This window comes from Epinephelus moara, chromosome 20, assembly GCF_006386435.1.
Source record: "Epinephelus moara isolate mb chromosome 20, YSFRI_EMoa_1.0, whole genome shotgun sequence".
NCBI classification, from domain to species: Eukaryota; Metazoa; Chordata; class Actinopteri; order Perciformes; family Serranidae; genus Epinephelus; species Epinephelus moara.
In genome coordinates, this window is record NC_065525.1 from 44701288 (window position 1) to 44715354 (window position 14067).

Genomic DNA, 14067 nt, shown 5'->3' on the forward strand with positions numbered 1-14067 from the left:
TAAACTGTGCTGATCACCTGAAATCAATGGAAATGCTAATTGTGCTGCTGTCTTTTGTTGCTGAGGTCATTTAAATAGTGTCAGGGGGGTCGTGTTGAAAATGTGACCCGGCTCAGAATCTAAAACGCCTCACAGAGCTGAAGTAGCGGCGCCGACTGCAGCTCAACAACCAGATAAATGTTTTTAAAAGCTATAATTGTTCTTTTCAGTTTTTGCTGCGCACATGGCAAAGACCAAACAATTTCTTCTTCTTCTCTCTGCTTTTTATGGCAGCCTTTTTAGAAATAAAGAAGGTAAAATCAGCAATGTTAATTGAGGTAAGAAGAGAGAGAGAGAAAAAAAGAAAAGCTCTCAAGATTCGCCAGAAAGATTCGGCGCGTTGAAAGAGAACTGCCATTTTGCGGACTTGTGGAGGGGAAAAAAAAAACAAAATTAGGGCTGGCGGCGGTGACCTCCCTGGACCCACAATTTGTCAGCGATCTGTGCGCTTTGTTGATTGAAATTTTTAATTTGGGTGTTCTTTAGACGGCCAGTGAAAGGGCATTGTCGCCAAGAGATGAACTCCCCTGCTGCTGCTGCCATTCAGCGCTCAGCCCCAGCCTTTTTTTTCCCTCTCCTTCCTTCAAGGGAAAAGGTGCCATGAATATGTTTTAGGGGGGGCCAAACGAGACATGAAATGGCGGATTAATTGAATCTTGTGTGAGCCTTTGGTCCTCGCAGCTGGACCGGTGCTTTAGAGAAATACAAGGCTGCTCTAATTGTAGGGAGACGCACAAAAAGTATCCTTCAGATTCCTTCGCTTTTCCAGCGCGGACGGGAATGTCATTCAGCCACATAATGGTCCTATTAGCTGCTTAACTCAGCGGCGTTACACGGATGGTAAGGTTTTTCACGCCTCGCTGGTGTGTGTGTGTGTGTGTGTGTCTGTGTGTGTGAAGGCTTGATGTTCATACCGAGTGTTGAAGGTTTTTCTTTCTGTCTTTTACAGCATAGACAATAGTGTTGTTCTGTATCAGGGAGGCGAGGAGTCATTTTTAGCCTTTGTGTCCTCTCAGTTTCCTGAAAATAATAAAATATTGCTTTTTGTCCTCCCCCCCTCCTCCATCTCTCCCCCCTCCTCCCTGCAGCAACAGTACCACTCAAAGATCGATGTTCTGATTGACGACACGTTTAAAGAAATGATTTCCTCCCTCGTCACAAGGGTAATATCTCTTTATCCTTCAGTCAGATCCTCTCACTGGCTGTTTACACTCAGGATTTCTTTATTGTTCTATTGTTTGGCTTTTTTATTTAGTATTTTATTTTGTATTTTTTGATTTTCCTTTTTCTACATAGTGGAGTGAAACCTTACTTTTTTAAGTAGTTATCACGGATTTATTTTTTTTTATTCACTCATTATTTTACTCTTTGTATTTTTTTTTCTTTTTTATCTTTACACCTGCTAGAAATGATCTTTTTTCTTTTATTTAGTGTTTTTTTTTCTTCTTTTTTTGCTGCAATGTGTGAATTTATTTAAGTTTTTTTTTTCTTTCTCATTTTTCTCAAGTTTTTGTTTTTAATGTTTTTAAATAGGTGGTTGAGCTTTAGTCTGAGATAGTAGCATGATGGATGTATCCACTTTTTATTTACTATCTACATTCATTTGTTTATTGATTCTGTTTTATTTTTATTAAAGTCTTCATATATCATTTTTTCTCTTGTTTGTAATTGTGATTGTTTTATGAGATTTTTTTTTAAATTCTCTTGAAGAAACACTAATGTATTTTCATTTAAAGAAACAAAAGGAAACCATGTACCAGGGCAGTGAGGGTATTCAGCCAATTTCTAAATCACTGTTTCAAGATTTTTTTTCTACCCTACCTTCACCAGACTCAAGATAATAAAAACCTGATTTTAGAAAATGCCTAAAATAAGTTGAATATTCTGGCTGCACCGTCACATTTTTTCACACATGGTTTGAGAAAATAAAACTCATTCTCAGACACAAAGGTTGTAGCAAAAAGAGATTTTAGAAGTTTTTTCTTAATTCAAAATGAATGTGAAATGAAAGCAGTAAACTGTTATTGTGTCTGCAGTTTGCTGCTGTTTTGGACGGCGTCCTCTCCAAGCTCTCGAGATACGATGAAGGGACATTCTTCTCTTCAATCCTCTCTTTCACAGTGAGTAGCCTTCTTTTTGTTCCTGGAAACAGAGAGCACAGAGCTGTTTCTTTCACCGCACACAGAGGCAGCCTGTTATTTGCTGGAAACCAGATCTTCCCAGCTGAACTTCAGTGTCATTCTTCTTCTTCTTCTTCTTCTTCTTCATCTTCTTCTTCTCCCCCCTTCTCCTCCTCCTCCTGCCTCCCCCTGCTGAAAGGTGAAAGCAGCTGCCAAATATGTGGAAGTCCCTGTGAGTCCGTCGATCTGCCTGCAGTTTTATTATTCACCCTGTCCGTCACAGTTGGTTTCCATATTTGTGTTTCCATCCGCATTCAGACAGTCGAAGCGTTGGGTGGAAAATAAAGCAGCCTGGAAATGCAAAGTGGCCGCGCTTTGCATTCAGTCATGTGCTTGTTGGGGTGTTTTTTTTGTTGTTTTTTTCTTGTAAGTTTGTCATCGTACCGTGTTAAACATGTGTGAAAGATAAAGAGGGTTTTTATTCCTGCAGCTCCAGAGCCAAAGATCACACAACAAGCCTAATTAATTGCACTCTTGTCCTTGGAGATGTGTTTTGCTGAAGTGTCGCTTTGTGGGCGGCAGCGTTTCGGCTGTTGAGCGGTTAATGAACGACGGCGACGTGGCAAAGATCAGAGGCTGCGGCGAGCGAGCAGGAGGAGGAGGCGACGACGTGTACGGCACAGGAGTTAAAGTGTGGAGGTGATGAGGCGTTAACATTTTGGCGGCGTTCAAGGTGTGAAGGAGAGAGGTTTAATCGCCAGAATTAGATCTCTGAAGATAAAATGACCCCTCGTTTTCTAAAGTGATTAACAGCTCAGAACAAACAAAGTAGAATTCCTCTGTGATTTGAGTTTTTACATTTTCCGTCTCTTTAATATGAATTCTGGCAGTTTTTTAAAAGCATCCACTGGGATTAAAGATATGTAAAAATCAGTTTTCCAAACCTCCCAGGCTTCAGTCCAAACGGCACAAAGCACTAAGGAGGAAAATGTAAAAATAAATAAATAAATAAATAAATTGGAAAGTGAATTATTTTTCCTGTCTTACTGGAAGTAGATAAAACACTAAAATACATTTCTTATTGAATCTGACAAAACAAGTTGATTTAAATATAGTGATGCTCTCAGTGTACACTTTTATATCTTTTAATGATGCCTTTTTTAATTGATTGTTTATTTTTGATGTGATTACTATATTACTTGATTGACAGGTGTCTCAGCCTATCACACTCAGCTCCACCCGCCCTCTTTGGCCACATTAAGATACATATCCTGAGAAATTGCATGGATGTTGGATGAGTCTGCCCCTCACGATGTGCAACCATTCAGTGCCAATGGTTGTGGGAATGCAGGCAGTTGAGTCCTGTATCAGTGTATCAGTTACTCTCAAAATGTGATATATTAAATACTACTTACTAGTTACTTTACAGTATTACTCTCTGTGTAGAGTAATAGGTTATGTTGCAGAATAAAGAGACTCAAGACATTCAAAGGTTTTCTCACGAGAAAGAATTTAAATGACAATTTAAAGTGTCTGAGCAACAAGCAGTATCAGTCAGCTTTCCAGTACACATTAAAAGGTGTTTCCCGTCACTTAAGCAACTGTTTTCCTGTTATTGAGACGAGAACAATTGCTTCTCCTCACGTAACCACGTAAAGATTTAGCAACTTATTACTTGTTTTTGAGTAATAAGTTACTTATTAAACTACATTTGTGTTGCTTTCACCAATTTTACGTCAGAAGGATAAAAGTTGATCTTAAATGGATGATGTCATGTTGTTTCACAAAAGCTCCAGTTTATTACAGTTCATTTCAAATCCAGTGCTGCAGGTCTGACCCTGTCATGTGTTCACATACAGTGGTTATTGCTTTATATTAAAATACCCTGATTATTGTAATAATAGCGTGACGATATAGAACAATTAAATTGCCAAGACCTTTTTAAATAAATGAATATCCTTGGACACAGGGAGGGTCAGGCAGAGGATCAAAGTGATAATTATGAGTCACTATGACAAGCACAAATTATTACACGGAGCTGGCCAGTCAGTGAGAGTTATGCATAAGAACAGGACTGAGTGCCGGCGTTCCTCTGCCATTGTAGGGGACGTGAATGGAAACACATCCAACGTATACTGACATCACCCAGATGTGCCGATCATCGGGATAAGGAAAAAACAAACCAAAGGTCAGCGCCTTATCCCTGCTGCTTTCTGGCAGCTTAGGACACAAATACAGAACGAGATATGTTGTAGACGTTGCAGGTGTATTAATGGAAACATGGTGCACGTGATAATGCACAGTACATCACCCAGGTGTGCCCATCCTTCTGTAATGTAGTCTGTAATGACAAGACAACACACAACAACTTTCGGATGGTATTTTTTCTGGTGGCAGAAGTGGAGCAGTGTGGCTCCATGTGGATGAATGGAAAATGATGGTGGGTGGATGTGTTGAACAACCAACTCCATGAACAAGGCCAAATTTCACGTCCTGTCACAGACCTGCAACAAACACTGTGTTTAGTTTTATTTCAGTAACCACAGTCTTTCATTGACTTAATGTTTTTTTGTATAGGGACAAGTAGCCTGAGCTCATTTGGGTGTTTAGCTTAGCTTGGCACTATGGATGTACTGATGCAGTCTTAAAGACCAGTATCAGGGTCGAACAAGGTATTTTTTAACTGATCAGGATGAGATATATCCATTTTTTGTTTTAGGTCAGCTATCACACCGCTGCTTTTACTTGTGAAGCTTTCATGCACAGAAACGCAGAGTGCAGCCGTTGTCAACTCTCTATAGGCCCGTTTCCACTGAAGAAGTTCCTGGTACTATCTGGGGGGCAGGAACTACTACAGGAACGTCCTCTCGCTCGGCCCTCTCAACCGCCGTGTCTCCACTGAGAGAGCGGAGTAGGAGGAAGGTTCCTGTAAAGTTACCAGGCTCTGGATGTGACGTAATCGTTGTGCGACCATTTTGACCGCGGCGACGCAGCGTTAGCTGTTAGCCCTTAGCGGTGTCTGTAATACTCAGTAACTCAAGAAACGGTCCGTGAATTTTTTTTTTTTTCTAACGGATGTCTTAGTTACAACATGATTGAGCTAACTGGAGTAGTTTCATGTCGTATCCGACAACGGGAGGCTTTTAACAGATGACGTCCTGATGTTAGCTTTGCTGCTAGTGTTAACGTTAGCTGTCCCTGTCAGCTGCAGCCACTGATGCTTTCTAGACATCGTGATTTCCCAAAACTGAATAAATACCACACATAGCAACACAAAACTGCTTTGCTAGCTCAATCATGTTGTAACTAAGATATTCGCTGGAAAAAATATTTTTTTCACGGACTGTTTATTGAGGTACTGAAGCTATGAACGAGCTATTCCTCGTCTGCTGAGTTTTAAAAATGCCGGCTATTTCGTTGGTATCTGTTGACGTCACATCCCGTCTTGAGTATATCCAATCAGCACCAAGTAATCCCCAAGCCCCAGCCAGGAGTTTCTCGGGGCCGTTCTGAGTACCTACTCCGAGGCAGGGACTTGTTTAGCCCCTGTAAAAGTTCCGGAACTCTGTCCTTCGGGGGTGGTTCCTGCGGTGGAGACACGCACCAACGGCCCCGGCCCCGTAACATTACCCCGAAGTTCCTGCGGTGGAAACGGGCCTCATCTTTCTGCTGTCTGTCTGTCCTTTACTCCGCTGAGCTCCTGTGCGTGTAAGAGCAGGGGCTGGGGCCGTCACGGTGCAACACCACACGCCATAGATGAAATGTAGTATGAGACTTTTTATTTACAGTATTCACTGAAGGTTTGAACACTTGTTTCATTTCAGCTCATTGTGAGAGTCTCTTACATTTTGCTTTCAGTTATGGCGCATGCTGTTTCATTGGTTTCTGTAGTCCATGAAAATGTCGTTCCCTAACCTTAACTTAGTGGTTATTACCGTAACCATGACGATCTTAACAAAGTAGTCATTTAACCCAAACCTTGAAAGAGTTGTTTTTGTACCAGACTTTAACTAAACTTTAACCATAGCATTGAGAAATCATAACAGTGGTTTGTTTTTCTAACTGTGTTTTGTTTTTGGCCAAAAAAGCCTCTGTGTGTTTTTCTAAAGGGCTGTTCTGTTGTTTAGTTTTGAGGACTCGTCATGGAGTCTGGGTCAATATAATTAATTCGATGATTAACTCTAATTGTTACATCATTTATTCCATTCATCCCTCAGTACGTTCTCTGTGGACTGTCTTGACATAGTCACACAGTCTGAGGACAAAAATCTCAGGACAGTGCGATCTGAAGTGATGCGGTCTGTCGCTCATAAGATGCAACACAAAACATGTCCTCAGAGTGAGAAGATGTGCTTTATGTTAAAATTGGGTCGTTGCATTTTATTGAAAAGCCTCATCATTCCAAATAATACAGTTTAATTTGGATCTAAGGCTGCTGTCATGTTGAAATTAGGGAAGATCAAATGTTTTCATATCAACTCATATTATATTTTTTCAAAGGTGTCTAAACTGGGAAACATGTTTTCCAGTATTTGCTTGTTTTTAACCACTCGTGTGTTCACTGCATACACAGGTAGGCCTTGTATTTAGTTTGTTTTACACAGATATTATTATTTCAAACTGACAAAACTGTTGTAGAAGTCCTTGGATTAGTTTTGTCCCTGTATTTGTATTTCTGTCAACATCTAAATTAATGCCATTAGAGTTCTCAGATCCTTCGATTACATACGCAACATGATGAGTAAGTAATTCAAGGCACAATTAATGATTCGTGTAAACAAAATTACAAAATCTAAAGTGTATTTAATAGTATGAATTCATACTTTCTGCAGAATAATATCTCACATATCTACACGTTGTGTTTGCTAAAAATAAAACCCCAGCTGAAACACAGATGTGAGAACATCCAGCGCTGAGTCATTGAACAGCTGAGATAAAGAGCAGCACAACAGTCTCACCTGACCTCCTTAATCCTCTGCCCCGCCACAGCACCTCCCACCTATCCCATCACGCTCTCTGGTTCCCGTCCAGACTTCCTCCTCCCCTGAAATTATAATGTAACTGCTACCTTGGCCTTTTTGGTCTTTTGTGTGGAGGGAACCTGACGCAGGTAAGCCTCTTGTCCAGGTGGGATGAAGAGCAGAGGGGCGGAGCCTCTGAGCTGTCTCGCCAGACAGCTCCGCCCCACCACACCTTGTCACGAAAACTTGAAGCTTTTGCCCCCTCAGAGGCAATTATTTTCTATGATATCTTTACGTTTATCCGACAGCTGTTAACGGGACATGCACTTTTATATTTCACATTCAACATGAGATTTTTGGGGCTTTTTTTTTTTTTTTTTTTTTTGTGGTCAACTGGCAGCTTTTTAGAAACTTTGACATCTCTCAGTTTGAACTTTTAGAGCGATTTAGAGAAGTTATTCAACCAAGACAAAACGTTCTGTCTTTCTTGCTTCCCTTTCCATCTTCAGTGGATATAAAAGCATGAACTGGCACTCACACCAGCCATCGGGAACAATTCGGGGTATTTCCCAAGGATACTTTGACTGCCGATCAACCGATTAGTGGACAGACTGCTCTACCCACCCCATTTTACTTTTGGTACATTTTTCAAAATTTTAATCCTGAGTGTGCCACTCAAATAAAGACGACCTTAAGCCCAGTTCAGACCAAAGATTTGCAACAAGACAAGGTAAAACAGGGAACTACTTGAAATTCTAAAAACCTGCTGTCAACAACTCTCTGTGCTTCTGATCTGTAACGTTGACAGGAAGTGACCACCATGAGACGGTGGTAACCAGCATCAGATGGACTGTATTCATAATCAATACGCCACAATAATATAAATAACCAGCGCCAATTTATCAGTCAATGAGAATGTGTGTGTGTGTGTGTGTGTGTGTGTGTGTGGGCGGGGCATAAGCACATTCAGTCAGCAGCAGCAGTGACCTGCTGACACGGCACACCGTGAGGACGGAAACAGAGGGCTCGATGGGGACGGAGCACCTGCTGCAGCAAGCCAACACGCCTTCTGTGGTCATTTTAACTTGACTACAAGCTGATTGGCTGTTGAAACAGGTGATGTGCTTTAAAACCAGCCGCCAGCGATTTGACCAGCTGAGTGTCAGGTGACACCATCAGTCGGCTTGAGTCAAGTGCAAACCTGCAAGTTCACATTGCTGCAACTTTTCTCTGCAACGTTCTGAAACAGTTTGGTTGTGAATCTTTGGTCTGAACTGGGCCGCACACGTCCCATCACTACAGCCTCTCTGTGCCCGGGAGGATCAAGACCAGGATGCTGCTGCAGGCTCCTCATTATTCATCATCACTTGCAGATTGTATCAGCTTCTCTCAATTAGCATTCATATTGTGCGTTAGCCAAACTCTAGCATGAAAGTGTTGGCTGTGGGTGAACGTGCATCACAAGCTGGTGTCTGTACGCTCAGCCAAAGATGGTCTGCCATCACCACTCTCTGTTTTGATATTTACAAAGTGAGCAAATGGACTAATTGAGTGCATTGCATTATTTTGGTGTTTAGAAAGACAAACAAAGCGATGAGTCGATAAACAAATAAGCGTTTGCTAACATGCACATAGTTTTCCAGCTCTGTACAGTGTAGCTTGATAACACTTGATACTGACGGCTAATGATTAGCGATAGTGAACAGTCTGAATTATTCAGTTCTGCTTTGAAGCCCATCACCTCCATGGAGACTGAGAGGTGTCAACAGTGTCTCAGATTAGATCTGGTGTCGACAGCTTTAATTGTTAACCATGTTTTTAATCCAGTGATTACTATTCTTGACAGTAACTGTTGTAGCCGTAGCTGTTATTACTATGATCTGGTTTATGGAAACACTTTCTTAATCACCCGTATGATTTGATATTTCCTAAAGATTCTCATTTCTTTAGTTTGATTGATCATAACATCAGTTATAGTGTATAATAGTGCGTCTGATGTAATTTCTTGTACCATTTTAATTAGGGATGTGCTGATTGTGAAATTCTGACTGAAATGTGTTGAAGTCATTCAGTCCTTCATTATACAACTTTTGAATGAGCACACGTTCAGTCATACAAATGTATAAAACAACCTTTCATATGAAAAACATCCTAAAAAAGCAGCTTCAGAAGTCTTTATAATTCATCATAATTCACTCTAGTATCTGTTATATACTGCTCCTTCAAACAGCTGGATTTATTATTTATTATTATTTCTCACCAACAACTGAATATTAGAAGATTACATCTGAACACATCATGATAGCAGTCAACTTCAGCCTAATCCTCATTTTTACGAGAGCTTGAACGCAACATAATGTAACTCAAAGCAGCCTTTGAAACTGTTGGCTGCGGCCGCTAGCTGCTAACAGCTAACGTTAGCTAGCGCTCCTCCTGCCAATTTTAACACAGATTCATTGTTCACTACGTAGCATCATCAGGGAAAGAATAGGGTGTGTTCCCTGACGCCTGCATAGTGACTTTACTGAAGGTGTCCCAGGGAAGATTTCTGTTCATCCCAAACACTTTTTCTGTTGTCCCCGACACTACAGGATGGCAGCTGCTGCGACATAGCCATTTCATCACACAGCAGCGAGATCACAGAGCCCAGTTGCCAAACAGTCTTTGTATTCTTCTTGTACCTGCTCATTGATTTAAGTTTGTGGCTGTTAGTCTGGAGCCTGTGCAAAATCAGTGTGACACAATGGAACAACATCATCTTATCGGTAACAGGCTGATGACAATCAACAAGGCAAATATCGGCCAGTTCCTATGTGTGGCCGATGAATTAGTGCCTCCCTTATTCTAGTTGCTTTTTTTTCTCTCACCTGTTGCCCAGGTGTCTTCTCTCAGTCAAACCTGAATCAAACATTTAATGTCACTGTGATATTTCCTTTCCTTTAACTTGACGCAGATGTTCAGCACATGACCTTTACTTGTAGTGTGGTGCTATAATGTTATGACACTGTGAAGAGTTGGACTCCTTCAGTGTGTGTGTGTGTGTGTGTGTGTGTGTGTGTGTGTATGTGTGTGTGTGTGAGTGTGTGTGTGTATATCACACTGACTCACACGTGTTCATGTTTGCACAGCCAAGACACCAGAGATGCTCGTATCAAACATATGCGACGCTGGCAAAGCAGGAACACAAACATCGGGAGAGTGATCGTCATCACTGGCTCGTCACCATCTTTAAAGGTCCAGTGTGTAGGATTTATGGGACATATTGACAGAATTGGAATATAATATATTAAGTATGTTTGTCAGTGGACTCTCACATCTACATATGACACACTAGGTATTCTGCAGGGCTGGCCCCTGAAAGTCAGAGATTCAAATCATCAGTTGGAGACTCCTCAGTCGACCAAAGTTGCTTCAAGTGAAGCAGTCTTCCTTTTTTAATTTTTTTTTTTTTCTGTGCTAGTCAATGTGCTGTACAGTACCTCTGGGGAGGTTTTGTCCCCAGATTTATTCAGATTCAGATTCAGAATACTTTATTAGTCCCAAAAGGGCAATTCATTTCTACAGTCTATAGCCTGTCTATAGCAACAAAAACACAAAGCAACAAACAGCCAACATCCACAATGAAGCATCATCACATCAGCAACAACAACAGCAACAACCACAACCAGTGACAGCACAGTAGAGCAGGGTGCAAAATAATTCACAGTTCACAATAATTCACAATAAAACAAATCACAGTTCATTCTGCAAATGTGCATTTAGCAGCCTTATGGCAGACGGGATAAAAGAGTTTGCATAGTGGTTTGTTTTCCGCACTGGCACAGAATACCGCCGACCTGAGGGCATGATTACAAACTCACTGGCCAGAGCATGATCAGGGTGGGATAATATCCTGTCTGCTTTCTGCACCACCCGTGTTTTCCAGAGAGAGCAGAGGTCCTTAAGCTGGACCCCAATAATTTTACAGCACACTCTGATGATGTCGTTCAGACACTTCTTGTCTTTCACAGATAGACCACCAAACCAGCATATAAAAGAAAATGTTAAAAGGCTCTCGATAAAAGTTTGATAAAAGGTACACAAGATATTTCTGCTGATACCGAAAGAGTTGAGTTTCCTCAGCAGATGGATCCTTTGGTTTGCTCGCTTCACATTGCTGTCAGTGTTTTCACTGAATTTTAGTTGTGAGTCAAACTCAGTGCCCAAGTATTTGTACGTTTGTACTATTTGTACCTCTTCACCATGGGTAGTGCTTGGTTTGGGGTCGACACTGGATTTCCTGAAATCTATGATAATTTCTTTGGTTTTTGACACATTTAAGTCGAGGAAGCTATCATCACACCAATTGACAAATTCAGGGAGGGCACAACCGTGATTTGATTGGTGGCCCTGAAGAAGAGACAGTAAGACTGTGTCATCTGAAAACTTGACAAGACAGCTGTTTTCTTGAGAGGATCTGCAGCTGTCTGTGTAAAGAATAAAAAGCAGGGGAGAAAGGACACAGCCCTGGGGAGAGCCTGTGTTTGACTGTATAACAGAGGACATGCGTCCATTCACAAAGACCTGCTGCAGTCTGTTTGTTAAAAAGTTTAAAATCATCAATAAAATCTGATCCGGTAGCATAAAGTGAGAGGATAGCCTTTCAATTAAAATATGAGGCTGCATTTTGTTAAAAGCAGAGCTAAAATCAGCAAATAAAAGCTTTGAAGTGAGCGCTCTTGACTTTCACGATGCTCTTTGGTGCAGACAAGATACAGGGGCACAGAGGAGGAGGAACTTTCCACCACAGAGGTTCATTCTCACTGCCGCGATGCGGAAATGTGGGACGGATTTGCGGAATATTTGTGAAGCACTTTTCCACATTTAACCCATACACACAGGCGCGGTACGGACGCGGTGCAGAATTTCGCGTTGTTGTGTTCCAAGTCTGCGCTGTGTAAACGGGTGTGGGTGAACATGGACGAGAGTAGCAGCAGCAGCAGCAGCGAGCTAGCAAGCTAACGTTTAACAAGCGTCAACATCAACTTTCTTTAGCACTTACCACTCTCACTGCAGCCACCAAGCTGGACAATGGACTGCCAGACGTTGTCCTTTAATTCATTGTTCATAAAATCATCCCGTCTTTTATCAAAAAGGACGGGGTGCTGTGAAACGAGGTTTATCAACCTTTCTCCCATACTGTCCTGCCTGACTGGATTTCGGACTCTCCCGGGTCTGCGCGACGTCACTTTAAACAAACAATTTCATTGGCCCAGCTGTGTAGTTCCACCGGCGAATTCCGCGGGGGGTCAAAGTCTGGGCGGAAACTTTTTCACCGCACGAAAGTTCCGCCCCAGTGTGCAAACTTCCATAAGAACCCATGAAATCAGCTTTTATATTTTTTTCCTGGAGAATAATCCGCGCGGATATGAGTGAGAATGGACTTTAAGGCTCTGAGATAACATCTTCTCTCTTCTGCTTAGAAAGTGGTGAATGTACAGCTCACAGCAACTTCGTACGACACAGGCTGTGGCTTTTGTTTGATGTCTAGTGTCAGCAAAATATGTTGTTACACATTTCTGATCTGACATTGGCGCCGTTAGCTTGTTCACCATTGTTTACTATATAACGTGAATGTGACACTGAGTGTCCCACTGAGCTTGGTCAAACTTCAAAACTTTATATGGAAAAAAACTAATCTGCAATTATTCATATTGAGCAGCTAAATCTGATTTGACTCACATAATTCTGAGTCGGGTACAGCCCTAGTACCCTCCTGGGTCTTTTGTTGACATGCCATGTCAATTTACGCCTTTTACATGCATTGTATCTTTTCAAAATACATGTCCGTTTTCACAGGAAATGCACAGTTTCTGCCTGTTGAACGCATCCAGTCTTTTTCAAAATAAACTTAGGATGTCGGTACAACACCTCACATTCAAGTTTATCCCCTTGTGCAACAGAAGCACGTGGTCAGCTTTACAAAAAAACATCATGGGTAGGCTCAGTGTTCACACAGGGTGACACTGGGTGAAGTCTGTGGCTTGTGGGACCCATCCACCTCCCCTGACACCAGTCCTACAGGGACTTTCCAGCTCCTTTTATTATATTGTTACTGGTTACTGCTGTCCGGCAGCGTTATAAACTGACAATAAACATATCACATTTAAAATATAGCTCACATGTGAACAAATTTAATTTTAACTTAGGTGACGTATAAAACAAGTTCCACGTGTGGAAAATAAATTTGACGTTTTTACATATAAATTCACAAAATAAAACCCTGCGTGCGGGATGGTTTTGCAGATTTGAAATGATTCATTGCTCAGCCAAAAATTCACATGTGCATAATCTTTTATTCAGTCATCCAAACATTTAAAAAACATTATCAGGCCCCTGCTTCTCAAATATGCTGCTTTTCTTAATTTGGTTTGATTATAGATTCAATGTATTAGAAGGTTTTTAGGTCATAGGTCAGATAAAAGAAGCAGTACGACCACTGATGGAGACGTCAGTTTATGACATCCACCATTAGTTATAGCTGAAGTCTTTATTGCTGCGTCAACAGTCAGACACTGACAGTGGAGGCACAGTGACTTAATGTTTCCTCTCCTGTACGTTAGCATCATAAACAGTTAATCTGAATAACAGAGGGACTTTTTGCTGTGACGTGCAAACACACATATTTGTACACACACAATGTGCACCTGGTAGAAATGAAATGAATCCAGGGCAGGAAACGAGGCCGGTAGTGGTGTGTAATTACCTGGCATTTCACCGCCTTCCTCCCCCTCCTCCTCCTCCCACACTAACTGCTCATTATCAACAGGCCTTCCCCCCACTTCAGTCCTCTACCCCCCCACCCCCCCGTCTGTTTTCGAACACCGCCTAATTTTACACTCTCAATTTTTTTGTTGTCAAATGTTGACGAGCAACCAGGCGGCCATTATCCCGGCGCGGAGGGGATT

The 14067-nt window shown here is 41.6% G+C and overlaps 1 protein-coding gene across 2 annotated transcripts in view; it reads left to right on the forward strand.

The window, feature by feature from the left end:
- Window positions 1-14067, forward strand: part of cadps2 (Ca++-dependent secretion activator 2) — a 633342-nt gene that overhangs the window by 591358 nt on the left and 27917 nt on the right. The window contains exons 25-27 of one of the 2 annotated variants that reach the window (XM_050072844.1): window positions 1128-1202; window positions 2076-2159; window positions 2359-2391. In XM_050072844.1, coding sequence (XP_049928801.1) covers window positions 1128-1202; window positions 2076-2159; window positions 2359-2391 — 192 coding nt within the window. The remainder of the gene's footprint in view (window positions 1-1127; window positions 1203-2075; window positions 2160-2358; window positions 2392-14067) is intronic. The other variant, XM_050072843.1, reaches the window with a different exon arrangement.